The following is a 15,587-nucleotide window of genomic DNA, read 5'->3' on the forward strand; positions in this document are numbered from 1 at the left end:
GACAGCAACTTGTCTGTTCCCCTTCCCCGATTCCCTAATGCTGTTCCTCTCCCCCAATTCCCCAATAAAATATTTTAAGAAAAAAAATTGGATTGTTTGTCTTTTAATTGAGTTGCAAGAGTTGTTAATACATTGTAGATTATCAGATATATGATTTGCAAATACTTTCTCCTGTTTTGTGGGTTTACTTACCTTTTTGGGTGCATTGTTTGTACATTATTTGGGTGAAAGTTTGAACCATGTTAAGTAGCTAATACAGATCTCTGAGGCATCCTGCATTAGTTATTGATAGAGGAAGTAACCTGAACCTCTTTAGAAAGTCCAGTCAAACCATGATAAATTAACAAACTATAAATCTTCATATATTTGGAGTATTTAATGTTATTTTCTTGTGTAATAAGTAAGAAATCCTGTAATTGTCACTAATTGGTATCATTAGGGCTCCAGGAGCTCAGAAGCCCAGGGTCTTTCCTTTGGGACAGATAGCTTGTGTATCAAAGCCCCATCTGAGAGTTGGCTTGTTGAATGAGAGCCTTCGCTGAATGAGGCACCTAGTGGACAGGGATCTTAGGAATGTTCAAATTCCATGGTAACTCGAGCTTTACACCCATAGTGCCGTTGCACAATTTTAGAAGCTTGGGGGTGCATGAAAGTCCTCTGAAAATAAAAGTAAACTTTTTGGAATGGAAACTTGTATCATTATGTGTTGTGACAACTCTTCTCTCCCTTATCCCCAAATGCTATATGGTATATGTCTTTTAAATAAATGTGAATTGAAATTAATTTAGTTTTGTATGTCATGATGCCTCTGAAGATTATTGGAGCTAATTAGAGATAACACGAAATTCTAACTGAATATTATCATCTTGTTGAATATTCTGAAATGTATTTCTAGGAGTTGTGTTTCAATGGCATGTCCGGCCTTGGTGGTGAGTCAAGTCTCCCATGCCAGGCTGTTCTTTCCATCAACCAGCTACCTTGTAGTTTACAGGAATCATTTTACATTAGCAGGTGATAATATGATAATGCTTTGCATGTGTGTGTGACCTCAGGCAAATCACTTCCTTCTGCCATTTGCCCATCTGTATGGTGGGAAGAATGCTTTGAGGTGTTGGATTAAAGATGAGGCAGACGAGTCCTGACTTGGAGCGATCTGGAGTTGAGAACTCGCTGTCTGACTTCAGGCCAGTGCTTACCTTCGTGGGTTTCTCCAGGAGTTAACGTGTGCCCTGCCACATCACTGAGGTGATGGGAGGACCAAATGAAGCAATAATATATGTGAGAGTACCTTGAAACTGCACTTGTTTCCACAAATGTGTAAGATTGTAGGGGGTACTGTTAGGGTGGGGGTTCTGCCACCCTGTAGCCGATTGCCCGCATCGGAATGTGGAGTAAGAGAACCAGGCGGCCTGGGAGAAGGAATGCGGGAACGTTGCACTTGGGGCTTTTGCAAGGTCTCCACACTGAGGATGTAGGTGGCCCTGATTTTCTCTGTGCAGTCCTGTTTACTAAGCTTTCTTCTCACATGTAACTTCCATCAGATGATCTCTGTGGTCTCAGGAGGTCTGTGAATCCTGTGTCCTTAACTTGCTGACATTTCAGAACTACAGGGGCTTGTCAGCATTCAGCATGGTAGATCCATCTAATCCTTATGGAGTTTCTTCTTGGCTATTTCCCTGGGGACACATTCTCTGTCCAAGACCTCATATTAAACATACATACATACCTCAGGTTCAGGATATAGGAGGGTACATGAGGTGAAGTGAATGAAATGAATTCCTGTGGAGAGCCGTTTCCTTCCAACATACTCTACACTTTCTTCAGAGGTGATCTTTCTCCAAAGGAGAAATAAAAACCCTCTTTAGGATAGATAACTGGGAATGTAGCTCACACCCAGGCCATAAGCTATGTGTGAGATTGGGATTTTACTGTGCTTGGCTGTTATAGCAGAAGTCACATCGTGGGTCCTGAAATACAGCTGGAACCACTTAGTGCTCTGCTCTGTGAGAGCCCCTTCTGTAAAGGTGCGTGTGTCTTATAGTGGTGATGGAAGCTGGTGTTTCCACAGACCAAAGTGAATTCACCAGTCACCTGTGAGGAGGCCCTGAACTGCCACCGCAGAGAGCCACATTTCAGACATGGGCTCAGAAGCAGTGACAGCGAGCTGCTGGCTGTCCCACGCCTCACACCTGCCTTTGGCTCCCCACCCTTTGCCTGTTGGTGTACTTGGTTTCTGCATGCATGTGATTAACCCTTTGGTGTTCACACTGCCTTGATTACAGTGAAGGCGCTCATGGGTGGTGCTGAGGATGTGTGTCCTTTCAGCAGAGTTCACTTTGGCACTCCAGAGCCCAGCGGGACACTCAGATCAGAATTTGCAACGGCTGAACAGCAGTCTTGGAGCGTCTTATGTTAGACTTTCCTAGGCGTACTTACTTTTGCCAGGAGGGGTCGCCGCTTGGGTACCTCTTGGCCACCTCTGTCCAGGCTATAACCATCAACCATCCTTTCTTCTTTCCATTTTCTTTGGTACCTTTTTCTTACCATCCTCTTCAGTGTGGCAAGCACATCAAAGATGCTGTAATGAGAGGGGTTCTTAGGTAGAAATTATTCAATTCAAGAACTATTGATTCACTGTTTTATTTTGTGGCAAGATGCTCTGTTAGATTCTGCTGAATACAAACATGCTAAGACATAGTTCTTGCCTGTAGGGAGTTTATGTTCCTAGAATAAAAGAAAAGCTATACAAATAGCTTTACACTAACACTTATTAGTTCTGAGACCTTGGGAAAGTCATTGAACTTCAACTTCCTCGTCTCTAAAGAGGGTTATGAGAGTTCATCTTGGAGGGTTATTGTGAGGTTATTTAAAGATGAAATTAAAATATTTTTCTTTTCGATTTGTTTGTATCATCTTTTCAAATGGCTACTAAGTTGTTGGGACATAAATATTTATTAAGTAGTTTGGACTTAACTACTTGCTAAATGGAGCTATTAGGTTTTGTTTGTTTGTTAGGAACGCCATGAAAAAATTACTGAGATGCTAATAAGCTTGACATGAACCAAGAGTTCTTTGATTCTAAAATGCCTTTGGTTTTATGCTATACTTTTATTTTCTATATGTCAAAGAAAGAAAAACACCGCCAATTACTTATGCCTTTAAGATAGTCCCATGAAACATATAAATTTATGTTATAAAACCTTTCTTGCTTTGTCATTTCTTGCATCTGTTCTGAGGGATTTGTCCATTTCTCTTGCCTCCAGTTGCAGTTGTTTGGCCTGTGACAAGTGTATCTTCACAAGAAGTAACCCAACTTCATTTCCTTTTGAGTATTTTCCTTTTTTATGTCCCATGCTTTTGGTAATCGCTTTGCAATGAAAGATGGAATTTTGGTCATTCCTCTGATGACATTTTATTTACTAATATAAAATTTATATTCTGCCCTATTTCCCTGCCTTTCTGTGTACCAATAACTTTGTGTTTCAATGCTGAGTCATGGTGTCATCTTCTTGAAGTCATTTTAAATGGCAGTTAAACTTGGTGTATGTGGTACCAACAATGTACATTATTCAACTGAGGTGACAACAGAATGAACAACTGTGACCAAATTCTGTCATTCAGAGGCATTATGTCTGGACTGCATCATTGCAGCATTGGAATTTGCATTCAGATTTCAGAATTGTTGAACTGTTATAAAATGTATGCTTGAGTGTCAACTTCAGTGGACTGATGGTGCTTCCTAGGATTGTATACTTTGTTAAGAAGGATTTTGAGACTAAGAGTTTAGCAGGAAAGAGTGCTGTGATCCATTATCGTGTCTTTTAATTGATGTCGGGTAAGGTAAGAGGGAGCAGGGGCTTGCGTGTCAGGATTTGCCCTCCCAGGATGAAAGTACGAAAAACGTTTGGAAGGCCACGATAATAGGGGTCAGGGTGGCACAGTGAGACCCCAAAGAGTGGCCCAGATGTAAGAGATAGCACAGAGGTGGATTTCATAAGACTTGTCATCTACGTAGGTGTGGGCAGGTGGCTGCTGCTTTAAGTCTGGCTGACTGGAGCATGTTTGTGGCACTCATGTGAGTAACGAAGTTAGGAGCTGCATCGAAGGGGGAGTGGATGGATGCATCCTTGGACATATTAAATTGGAGGTGGCTAGTCGAGCCAGGAGGTTGTAAAGATGGCATTGGAACATTTTTCAAGAAGTTTGGAGGGGCTGGCTCAGTTGGTTAAGAGTGCGAGCTCTGAGCAACAGGGTCGCCGGTTCGATTCCCACATGGGCCAGTGAGCTGCACCTGAGCTGGGCTCCCGCTGAGCTGCCAACAGGTGGCAGGATGGCTCAGCTGGTGAGAGCACATGCTCCTAACAACAAGGTTGCTGGTTTGACTCCTGCATGGGATAGTGGGCTATGCCCACCCACAACTAAGATTGAACATGGCACCTTGAGCTGAGCGGCCCCGAGCTGCTGACCAGCAGCTGGATGGCGACTGGACTTGGAGCTGAGCTAGCTGTGCCCTCTTCAACTAAAACTGAAGGACAACAACTTGGCTGTTCACCTTCCCCAATTCCCCAACACTGTTCCCCTCCCACCCACCCACCCAAAAAAAAAGTTTGGCAGTGAAGGATAGAAATTGATCAGTAATTTGAGGAGGGTAGCAGAGTTAAGGAAAACTTGAAGGTGGGTGGAAAGGGGCATAAGATGCTTGAGAGAGGAGTGTGATTCGTGAGCAGGGTCCCAGAGGCCTCGGGAGGGGAGAGGATGGAGAGCAGAGGGAAAGGGTCTCCCCTGTAACTATTCACATTGAGTGGGCAGATCACAGATAACCAGCTCCTTGCTGTTCATTCAGCCTGTTGCAGTGTAAGGTATTCAGTAGCCCTTTCTGTTTCCTTCCTTTTCATCCCAACCCCAAGGTTATCTGATTTTTCCTCCCCTTCTTCCTGCTGTTGTCTATGCTTTCTTATTGGACTCTCCTTACTTTTCCTTTGTCCTCTGCCTGGCTTTCTTCCCCCAGTCCCATGGTCCCTGAGGACACAGGTTTCTTTTACTCTGAGGTAGAGGCAAATCTCATCATGGCCTCCTGATCCCTATCTCAGCCTTTCTTGGTGCCTAGAGAGTTTCTGTGAAACTGGCTCATACTTTCCTAACTTACTTTCTTCTGATGAGGTTTTCCTGGCTTTATCTTTCAAGGCCTTTGTTTTCCTCTGAGGACTTCTTCCTGCTGTCTGTATTATTTCTCTTCTCACTTCTGGTCCTCTGGGCCTCCAGCTTGACCTCTTATCATTATCATCACACCCTTTCGGAAGGTCATGTCCCATTTCAGTTTCATTATCTTCTTAGAATAAATGTTAGTATGTATAAAACACAATTATATTTTGATTACTCCAGTTCCAGCCCAATGACTTATTTTCAATCCGTAGAGCAATTAATTTTAATGGCTGAAAGGTAGGCTGGAAATCATCTAATCCTGCACTTTTCAACATGTGTTCCTCCCTAGAGGTTAATAGGTATTTGGTGAAAAAAAGAATTGTGTGATCAAATAAGTTTGAGAAATGCTGGTTTCAACCAAATTAAACACTTTAAAACAACAACAACAACAACCCACAGAACTTTAATATGTTTCATATGCAATGTAAATCCCTCAGGAGAGGAAGTGTTTCCCATACTTATTGACTATGGAACCCTCTTCGTAGATGAGCACTCTCAAGTGCTGAGAATCCACATCACAAGTTATTCATCTTAAATGAACTCTGACGGCTGCACCCTGGCTTTAACGGCCTGTTGTGACAGTGCCACTTTGTGTGATGTTATGACCCTTTGACAGTGCATTCAGCAATAGTTTTAGCTCTGCTGTGAACTGACGCTGAGGGAAAGCTGTTTTGAACCTTCCCAACTGAAAATGAGAAGTAGCTAAAACTCTGGTGAGCCCATGGTCAGTGTAAGCCCCTTTGTGAGGGGTACACCAGCAGCACTGTGTATGTAGCCCTCGCCCCTGAGTGTGAAGCTCCAAGCCCTTCCTGCCCAAAGCACCCTGCCCCTGGGCCTTGGCATATGCTCGTCTACTGTTTGCAGTGTCCCTTTGCACCTTAGGAGCCTGTGGGCCAACCACATTACTGCCCTCTCTTTCCGCCTCCCTGACCTCCCTGGGTAAGGTTGCTCTCTTCTCAAAGCTCTCAAAGACACTTGTACACTAAAATTCTAACATAAAACCTAGTACGTTCTAACATAAAACCTAGTACACTAAAATTCTAACATAAAACCTAGTACGTTCCTTTAACAAGACACTTGTACACTAAAATTCTAACATAAAATCTAGTACGTTCCTTTAACCTAGTATTTGGTTTTGGTTTGTCCCCTCCCCGACACAGACCCTTGAGGGGAGAGACTCTCCCCTTCCCATCATTACTGCATCCGCAGCACACACTGCTTGACCCAGAGCTGGTCTTGGCGAATTAGGTTAAATCCTTCTCTGGTGAAACGAATTGGTCAGAGGAAGCTGTGGGAAAGCCTCCGGTGTGGGAAGGCCATGGAAGCCTTTCCTAGAGAAGCACTCAGAGGAAACCACCGGACTGACAAGCAGGGGAGGGAAAAAGTCTTCCAGGTGCAGGTAGAATGGAAAAGGAAGACAGTAGAGACATGACGGGGAAAAGGAACAAAGAAGGCAGAAGAAATTATCATCCTGGGCAGAGTGGGAAGTGAGGAAGGCAGAGGAGTGAAGAAAAGCTGTGATCTGGCAGAAGAAGGGGTGGAAGACTTTGAAGGGGAGGGGGAAAGGGAGGGAGGGAGAAAGGGAGGGAGGGAGAGGAGGGAGGCCTTGCTGGCTGGGGGAGGCTCGGTGCCCATATGGTCTCCAGGTGCCGGGTGGTTCTCTGGCCAATCCCTCACCCAGATGTTCGCTCAGTGCCCAGGCGAGGCTCTGGCTGGCTCTCAAACATTTAAATAACGGAAACCATCTCAGAGGAGGCTGTATTTTTAGCCACGGACTCTGGCTGTGGTAGGCGATGATTCTAATCGTCCGGATAGTTACTGGAGTGGCAGAGAGGCTGCGAAGGCTGCGGAGAATGGAATTCTGATTCCGACTTCCGTCCTGACAGGCTGTGAGATGCTCCTTGTAGATCACACGGTGCTGTTTGTACCTAGGAAGGATAGTAAAAACCTATACAAGGGGTTGAACTTTGAAAAACGAATATAAGACCTGTTCCAGCTAAAAATGGTATGCCAAAGTGCTAATAGTGATTCTCTCTAGGTAATACGGTTTTAAGTGAGATTTCTTCCCATTTCTTGGTCTTATTTTCTAACATTTGTGAAAGTCAACATGTAACAAAGTGAAACCCAAAAGTTACATTTCAAGATGCAAATACGAATTAATTGTAGTAAAAACTTTAAATGTGTAGTGTGTGTTGCAATAGCAGCTGATACCTGGTCTCTCTACTTGAATTTGACATTGACTTACTATTTGACAGTCAGTTACTTAACTTCATACCTTTTCTGTGTATTAAAGGAAAATCTAGAATGCCAGCTATTAAGACCAATATTAATAGTTAATGTCAGTGGTAACATGCCATTTAAATTAAATGACAGATTCCTTGGTTGCAATCTGAGTTCGGCCTCTTTCTGAGAGGGCTCTGGTAGGAGTTTCCCTTTTGCGGTAGTGGGAGAGAGAGACAGTTAGGAGAGCCTTATTTCTCCCTAATGACAGGCAGTAATTCCTGAACCCCTGGAATGCTGTGTCAGCTTCATTTGATCCCTAATTGTTCCGGGTAAGAACCTGTTACACACACAAGGTCACAGTCAAGAAGGCCTCCTTGTGTCTTTAGATCCATGGGGTGCTGCTAGCTATCAAATTGGACAGTGGAAAATGGAATGCTTCTCTGTCAGCATAGCATCTGGTGGCACAAGAGTTTAGCCATTCACTGAGCTGAGGGAGCTTTACGTTCTGATAGGGATCATGGAAGAAGATCGTCAGTTTATTCAATTACCTGATAGGTTCACAAGCATTTATTGTGTTTTTTTTGTTATGATACTGGGTCGTTGGGAAAGTCATGATGCATTTTTGCATTGAAAGACATAGAAAAATACGTCATGACTTTCCCGACAACCCAATAAAATGTACATAACATAAAATTTACCATTGTGACCATTTTTCAGTGTGCAGTTCTGTGACTTTTAAGTACATTCACACCATTGTGGAACCAGCACCACCATCCATTGCCAGAACTTTCTCATCTTCCCAAACTGAACCCCTGTCCCGTTCAACACTGACTCCCCCCTCCCCAGCCCCTGGCACCCACCATCTACTTCTGTCTCTCTGAATTTGACTACTCAGGTACCTCATGTAAGTGGAATCATACAGTATTTTTGTCCTTTTGTGTCTGGCTTATCTCACTTAGTGTAACGTCCTCGTGGTTCCTCCATGTGTCATTATGTGTACATATCACATTTGCTTATCCAGTCACCCATCAGTGGAACATTTATTGTTTTTTAGTTTTTCTAGTGAAGGTCTTTAACCTATTTTTAAACTACCTGGTAATGTGTCTGTCTTCCCCACCGGACCGTAACTTACTGATCATTTGATTTACCTTTGTGCGTTGGTGCAGTGCCAGCTGGTCAGTAAGGTGCTGAGTGACCGAATAAATGGGTGAGCTGGCTGGTGCTGTCTTTTGAATATTTGCGCAGGAATCGGAACCCTGCTCTTCCCCTGAACATGATTTTCTGGGTAAAACTGAGCTGCAAATCTTTATTTCTCTGATCCTTTTTATCTGTGTGTGACATTCAAGAGGTAATGTTTGCTACTAGACTATTTGCTTGATCCAACACTCTTTGTGCTTCTCAGGTTAAGGTTGCTATTATTAACACTAACACTTTCTTTCCCCAGAAATTTGAATTTTAAGAAATTGAAAAGCTGCTCCATTTAAAACCATTCAAGACTTGTCATGGATTTTTGGTAAAAAAGAAACACCTGTTGTTATATGGAAAGAAAATAACTCAAAACATGTCAAACCTCGTGTCTCCCTTTCCCTTTTGCTTGTAGCTCGGGCCGCCTCCTGGAAATGTCTCCTGTCTCCTGTGCCACCAAACTTGTCTATTTCCTCTCCTCTTTCTCTGTCCTTTTCTGAGACCCTAACTTACACTAAATCTGCCTTTAGTTCTTTTTCTTTTTCCTATATAATTTTTCTAACTGCATCTAATCTATTATCTCTATATAGATGGTTCCAAAAACTTAATTTTTGACCCAGACTTCTCTCCCAAGTTCTATTTCTATTCTCCAGCTGCCTCTGGATATGGTCTGTGTAGAGAAGTTTATGTGTCTGAGACTGAACCTACAATTTCCTCTCACGTCCCACCTTTTCCCCAAGAATCCATCTTTACTACTCCTTTTATCCCCATCTCACTAATTACTCAGCAAATAGTTACTGATCCTGGATGATACTAAATGAGATGTGCCAAGCACCATTCCAGGTGCATAATTAGCTGGTTTATCCGATAATTCAGAGCATCAGTTGCCAGGCCTCTAATATGCAGTCTCTAACAGTCCTTTTGCCTCTGCGCCCTTTGCCATTACATTATGTATTCATTTCCTAGGGCTACAGTAATAGAGTACTACAAAATGGGTGGTTTAAAACAACAGAAATGTATTGTCTCACAGTTCTGGAGGCTACCACTCTGAAATCAAGGCATCAACAGGACTGGTTTCTTCTGAGGCCTGTGAGAAGGGCGCGTATGTTCCATGCCTCTGCCGAGCCACGAGCTTCTGGTGGATACCGGCCATCTTCGGTTCCTTGGCTTATAGATGCACACTCCAGTCCTCCACTTCTCATGGCTTCTTCCTGTGTCTCTGCACATGGTCTTCCCTCTGTACATGTCTGCCTCTGTGTCCAAATTTCCCCATTTTATAAGGACATCATACTAGATTAGGGCCCACCCTAAGGACTTCATTTTAACTTGATTTCCACTATAAAGACCCTGTTCCCAAATAAGGTTACATTATGGATGGATGGGAGGGAGAGAGGAAGGAAAGAAGGAAGGAAGGAAGGAAGGAAGGAAATAATGAAATAATAAAGGTAGTCTCAATCTACTTTGCCAGCTTCATGTCCCATCATTCCCATTTGTCCTTCAGCCAAATGTTTGGCTTCTGTTTTCCATACTGTCCCCTTTCTCAGTCTCCTCAAACTCAGATTCTAGCCCTCATCCAAGGCCCAGCTCAAGTTCCACTTCCATGATGCCACTTCCCCAACTGATGTGTGCTTTCCCCTAACTTTCATATGAGGCGTGATCAAACATAAGGTGAATGTTTAAATTAAAAAAATGTATTACAGTAAAAGACACATTGCCATTAACCCCCCTCAAAATACACCCCCTCACTTTGAACACATTTATCCCATCATTCTTGCCACTTTCTGAAGCAGTTCTGGAAGTCCTCTTTTGTGAGTGTCTTTAGTTGCGCTGTTGTGGCTGCCTCGATGTCCTGAATCATTTTGACTTTGGGGAAGAGCCAGAAGTTGCACAATGCCAGGTCCAGTGAATGAGGTAGATGAGGACACACCATAATGTTTTTATTTGACAGAAATTGCTGTACCAGAAGCGATGTATGACGCATAGCCTTTCCATTGTGATCAAACAATATGGTGAAATCTGCTGCCGAGTGCCATCCAATGGAAAGGCAGGGATCTTCAATACAGGAAGCGGTGCGTTGAACCTTAGTAAGTGTGTGACAAGTTTCAACTTGTTTGATGCAGTCAGTTGGGTGTGAGCTATGGTTGAGAGAAGATGTGTTTTAAAGTATGCCGTAAATCATCTTCCATCATGACAATGCTCGGTGTCACCCATTGGTTCTGGTATGGCAATTTCTGTCACATAAAAATATTATGGGGCTGGCCAAGTGGCATGTTGGTTAGGAGTTGGCTTGGGATGCCAGCTGTGAGCAGCTGGGCCCTGGTTCGGATCCCACATGAGGGCCAGTGACGCTGTGTCCTCTACAGCTAAGATGGTGAACACCAGCTCGACCTGGAGCTGGGCTGCTGTGAGTCACCGGCGACGGCGTAGGCTGCAGCCCCTGCTGCTGTGGGCTGCCGTGAGCTACCGTGAGTGGCCAGCAGCCAGCGTGAGCAGCCAGCAGCCGGCATGAGCTGCCAAGAGCCGTTGTGAGTGGCCGTCCTGTGGCTGGCGACGGATCTACCTCACCCGGGAAGAGCGCAATGATGATACCAACATGGGCCAGTGAAGCGACGTCCTCCACAACTAGACTGAAGCAACTTGTCTGTCCCCCTTGCCCGATTCCCCAATGCTGTTCCCCTCCCCCAATTCCCCAATAAAATCTTTTTAAAAATATATTATAGTGTGTACTCATCCACCTTATTCATCGGACCTGGCATTGTGCGACTTCTGGCGCTTCCCCAAAGTCAAAATGATTCAGAACAATGAGGCAGCCACGACAGCACAGCTAAAGACACTCACAAAAGAGGACTTCCAGGACTGCTTCAAAAAGTGGCACAAATGATGGGACAAGTGTGTTCGAAGTGAGGGGGAATATTTTGAGGGGGATTAATGGTGATGTATCTTTTATTGCAATATATTTTTTAAAATTTAAACATTCACTGTATTTGATCACACCTCGTGGCACCTTACTGATACCTTTTCTGTAGGACTTTTAGCTTTAGCTTTGTGTTACAGTGGTTTGTCATGGAACTGCCCTGTTAAAAGGGATCTTACAGATGGACCAAGACCAAGATATCTGCATTTGACCACTTGGGGACATCTTAAAATCATTACAGATCTCTGAACCCCACACATAGAGGTTCTGATCATCAGCTCAGGGGTGGGGCCCTGGAGTTTGAAGTTTTTATTTTTTTGAAGATTTTATTGGGGAATTAGGGAAGGGGAACAGCGCTGGGGAATCGGGGAAGGGGAACAGACAAGTTGCTGTCCTTTTTGTTCTTCAGTCTAGTTGTGGAGGACGTCGCTTCACTGGCCCGTGTGGTATTATCATTGCGCTCTTCCCGGGTAAGGCAGATCGGTCGCCAGCCTCTGGACGGCCGCTCACAGTGGCTCTTGGCAGCTCACACCGGCTGCCAGCCGCTCACGCTGGCTGCCAGCCACTCAAGGTAGCTTATGGCAGCCCACTGCAGCTTCACGGCAGCCTACACCATCGTCAGTGACTCACGGCAGCCCAGTTCCAGGTCGAGCTGTTGTTCACCATTTTAGCTGTAGAGGGCAGTGTCACTGGCCCTTATGTGGGATCTGAACCGGGGCCTTGCTGCTCAGAGCCAGTGTCCCAAGCCAGCTCTTAACCAACACGCCACTCAGCCGGCCCTGGAGTTTGAACTTTTAAAATAAAAGCTCCTCCAGGAGATTCTGATACACGGCCAAGACTGAGACCCACTAATCCAATCCAACCTCCTTATTTTACTTACGGGAAAATGGAGCGCCAACATTGTTGTATGACTTGCCAAGGTCACATCATTAGTGCCTTTTCAATCACACTTAAGCAGTTGAAGAACAGGGTCTGTACCGCATTTATCTTTGTAACCTATGGAGGACCACCAGCGTACTTCACTCAGGACAAGCAATTCACAATGAGTGTTATTAATGTTTAGTGACTAGACTAGTGGCCATACTGAGAGCTCCAAGAGGACAGGTACCAAATCTGTCTTTGCTAATTTTTATTTCCAGCACCTGGTACAGTGCCTGGCACATAGTAAGGTGCTCACTTAACATTTTGAATCGATAAAGCATCCACTGTGTACCAGACACTATAGTAGATGCTCTACATACATTATCTCATTTCATTTATTCCAACTATAACCCTATGAAGTAGGTTTTAATATTCCCATTTTACAGATGAGGAAATTAAGGACCAGAGGTTAGATAACTTGGTCAAGGTTATGCAGCAAATAATTGGCTTAACTGAGTTTTAAACCCCAGAGGTTTCTCTTAGATTCTGCAGAATTTACATGCTCTCCATGCTCTGTTCTATTCAGAAAGCTGTATGTCACTCCAAAACAATATATAGTGCAAAGGCATTTAAGAGCCCCAGATGTTTAGAAGCCTCAGTTTGGTATCCGACTCTAACTTAGCCTTGCTGCTCCATGAGGTAATATAAAGGGTTGTTCTACTGAAAGTTTTATTGTGTATGTTACAGAACATACAGTACTCTTACCACGTGCATGCTTAAATGTGTATGACTCAATACTATCAAAAGCTTTACAAGTATTTCATCCTCTTTTCCTTGTTTTTTCAATGCTATTAAAATTCCCCTCCCTTTGTAGGGCAAGAGTGCCAGAACTAGGGCAGGCAGAGTTCAGAGAGTGTCCCAGTATGAACTGCTCTAATACCAGGTTTCAAATGCAAGCTAATGGCTGAGAAACCTGAGTAGGGGGTAACGTTGGCCCTACACACCTAGTCCCCTGCCCAGATCACTTGTGTGGTGAGCCGGTTCCATCTGTACCAGAGGCATCGCATGTCAGGGACTGGGTGTCTAGAAGTGACAGGGCTCTGATTCCAGCTGTCAGGCATGAAAGGGAGACCTAAGTAGCCACAGCTCAGAGACAGAGTTTCAGCTTTGTCATCTGAAATGTTTCTGTTATTTCTTTTCTTTCCAGTTTGATGTTTTACTTGGATCTTAGCCTTGAATTTATACTCCATGTAGACGATTTCCTCGTTCCTGTGGCCTCCTTTTCATTGCTGTTGCTTTGGAGACCAATCCTTTCTGAGACTGCAGCACCTCCCCTCTCCCCAATCTCAGTGAGGTGGGAATGCGTAAGAGGGCCCCCCTACCCCCCCAACAGGTTTTCACCAAGTCTGATTGCCCACCTCATCTTTCCATGCCTACTTCCACCATGTCCCAGAATTTTGCAAATATGTACATGCATTTCTTTCCAATTCTCACTTATCTTCCCTTCTTTGGAAAGGCTTTGAACATAATTACTTTAATAAGGTCTCTAGTCCTGTAAATGACCCAGGAGTTACCGACCAAGCTGGGATCACAGAGCCCCACTCCCAGGGGGCTGTGCTGATGGTTCTTGTTCTCTCCTATGTGCCAGGGTAGCACATTGCATGCCGTATCTGACAACCTGGTGAAACTGAATGAAATGTGGGGATAAACTCCTTGAGGGTCTGCGGACTGGTGTCCTAGTGTTGGATTTTGTAATATGCTGAGGGACTTGGAAGCCACCTGCTGCCTGAATGATCAGATCTACCAACACAAGGCCAATATATCCAATCCAGGCAAAACCTTTGTGTGGTAAAATCCAAAACACTGTCCACATTCTTCTGTAGTATAATACTGAACTGTTGCTGATTAAATCTTACTGGAGTTTGTAGACCATAAGCTGGGTTTGGATTTTTTTTATTATTGTAATGATATCTGTTTCATGGAATCTGACCTATATTACTTCTGCCAAAAGCAATTCACAATTACCAGTTGGAGTTAATGTGGTACAAAGAACTAAAAACTTCTCATTTTCAGGAAATGAACAGAAGGGAGTCTTTAATGAAAGCATTGAGTCAGTCATTTTTGTGGCTTAATATTGCTATATGTAGCTTCATAGGTTCAGAATAGATTCTTCAAGACAGGGCGTGATAGCAAAAAGTGCAAAGGATTAAGCTTCAGGAAACTGTGTACCTGTGGAGAGGCTGAGCTAGAGAAGTGGTTTTATCACAAAATTTTGAGATGGTTCTTACGTAGGGACCAATGTGGAGATCCATTCTGCTCTCCAAGTTTTAGCTACATACATGTTTATTTATTTTACTTCAACATACAATTTTAGTGGGAAAGCAGAGTTCTAGTTCTTAAAAAAAAAAGTTTAGGGTTGGACGAGTGACTCAGTTGGTTAAGAGTTGGCTTGGGAGCGTGAGCTCTGAGCAGCAGGACCACCAGTTCGGATCCCACATGGTCCAGTGACGCTGTGCCCTCTACAGCTAAGATGGTGAACAACAGCTCGACCTGGAGCTGGGCTGCTGTGAGTGGCCGGCGACGGGGTAGGCTGCAGTGGGCTGCCTTGAGCTACCGTGAGCAGCCGGCGGCCGGCGGCGAGAATTGCTGTGAGCCACCGTGAGCGGCTGTCCAGTGGCCCATGTTGGTATTATGATCATTGCGCTCTTGCCTCAGCCGGGAAGAGCGCAATGATCATAATACCAACATGGGCCAGTGAAGCAATGTCCTCCACAACTAGACTGAAGAACAAAAGGACAGCATCTTGTCTGTTCCCCTTCTCCAATTCCCCAATGCTGTTCCCCTTCCCCAATTCACCAATAAAATCCTTAAAAAAAAAAAAAAGGTTTAAAACCACTAAACTAGAAAAATCACTGCCTCTGAACCTTTGTGATTCAATATAAGGTCTACCCATCAAATTGTCTACACCCCTGGATGGTACGCTCATGTTTTTAGGAAGGCTCCCTACACCGGTAGCCCAGCTCATCCAGGTTCAGCATGTAGGGAGGCTCATGCGTTATACTAGAGTCCAAACCAGCAGGTCCTTTAGGGCAGCAGGATGAGGATTCTTTTTTTTTTTTTTTTTTTTTTTTTTAAGATTTTTTTTTTTAATTGGTGAATTGGGGGGATGGGAACAGTGCTGGGGAATTGGGGGAAGGGGGAC

The 15,587-nt window shown here is 44.2% G+C and overlaps 2 protein-coding genes across 4 annotated transcripts in view; one reads left to right on the forward strand and one right to left on the reverse strand.

Moving 5' to 3' along the window:
• The window catches only part of WNT5B (Wnt family member 5B), a 116,553-nt gene that overhangs the window by 24,681 nt on the left and 76,285 nt on the right, over positions 1-15,587 (forward strand). The window lies entirely within an intron of this gene.
• Positions 1-15,587, reverse strand: part of FBXL14 (F-box and leucine rich repeat protein 14) — a 41,901-nt gene that overhangs the window by 3,570 nt on the left and 22,744 nt on the right. The window contains exons 2-3 of one of the 2 annotated variants that reach the window (XM_019654126.1): positions 2,437-2,578; positions 477-657 (exon numbers count right to left, since the gene is read on the reverse strand). In XM_019654126.1, the coding sequence (XP_019509671.1) occupies positions 568-657; positions 2,437-2,578 (232 nt within the window). In that variant the 3' untranslated portion in view covers positions 477-567. Of the gene's footprint in view, positions 1-476; positions 658-2,436; positions 2,579-15,587 lie in introns of those variants that run through there. The other variant, XM_019654127.1, reaches the window with a different exon arrangement.

This window comes from Hipposideros armiger, unplaced genomic scaffold, assembly GCF_001890085.2.
Source record: "Hipposideros armiger isolate ML-2016 unplaced genomic scaffold, ASM189008v1 scaffold_213, whole genome shotgun sequence".
Lineage (NCBI taxonomy): Eukaryota > Metazoa > Chordata > Mammalia > Chiroptera > Hipposideridae > Hipposideros > Hipposideros armiger.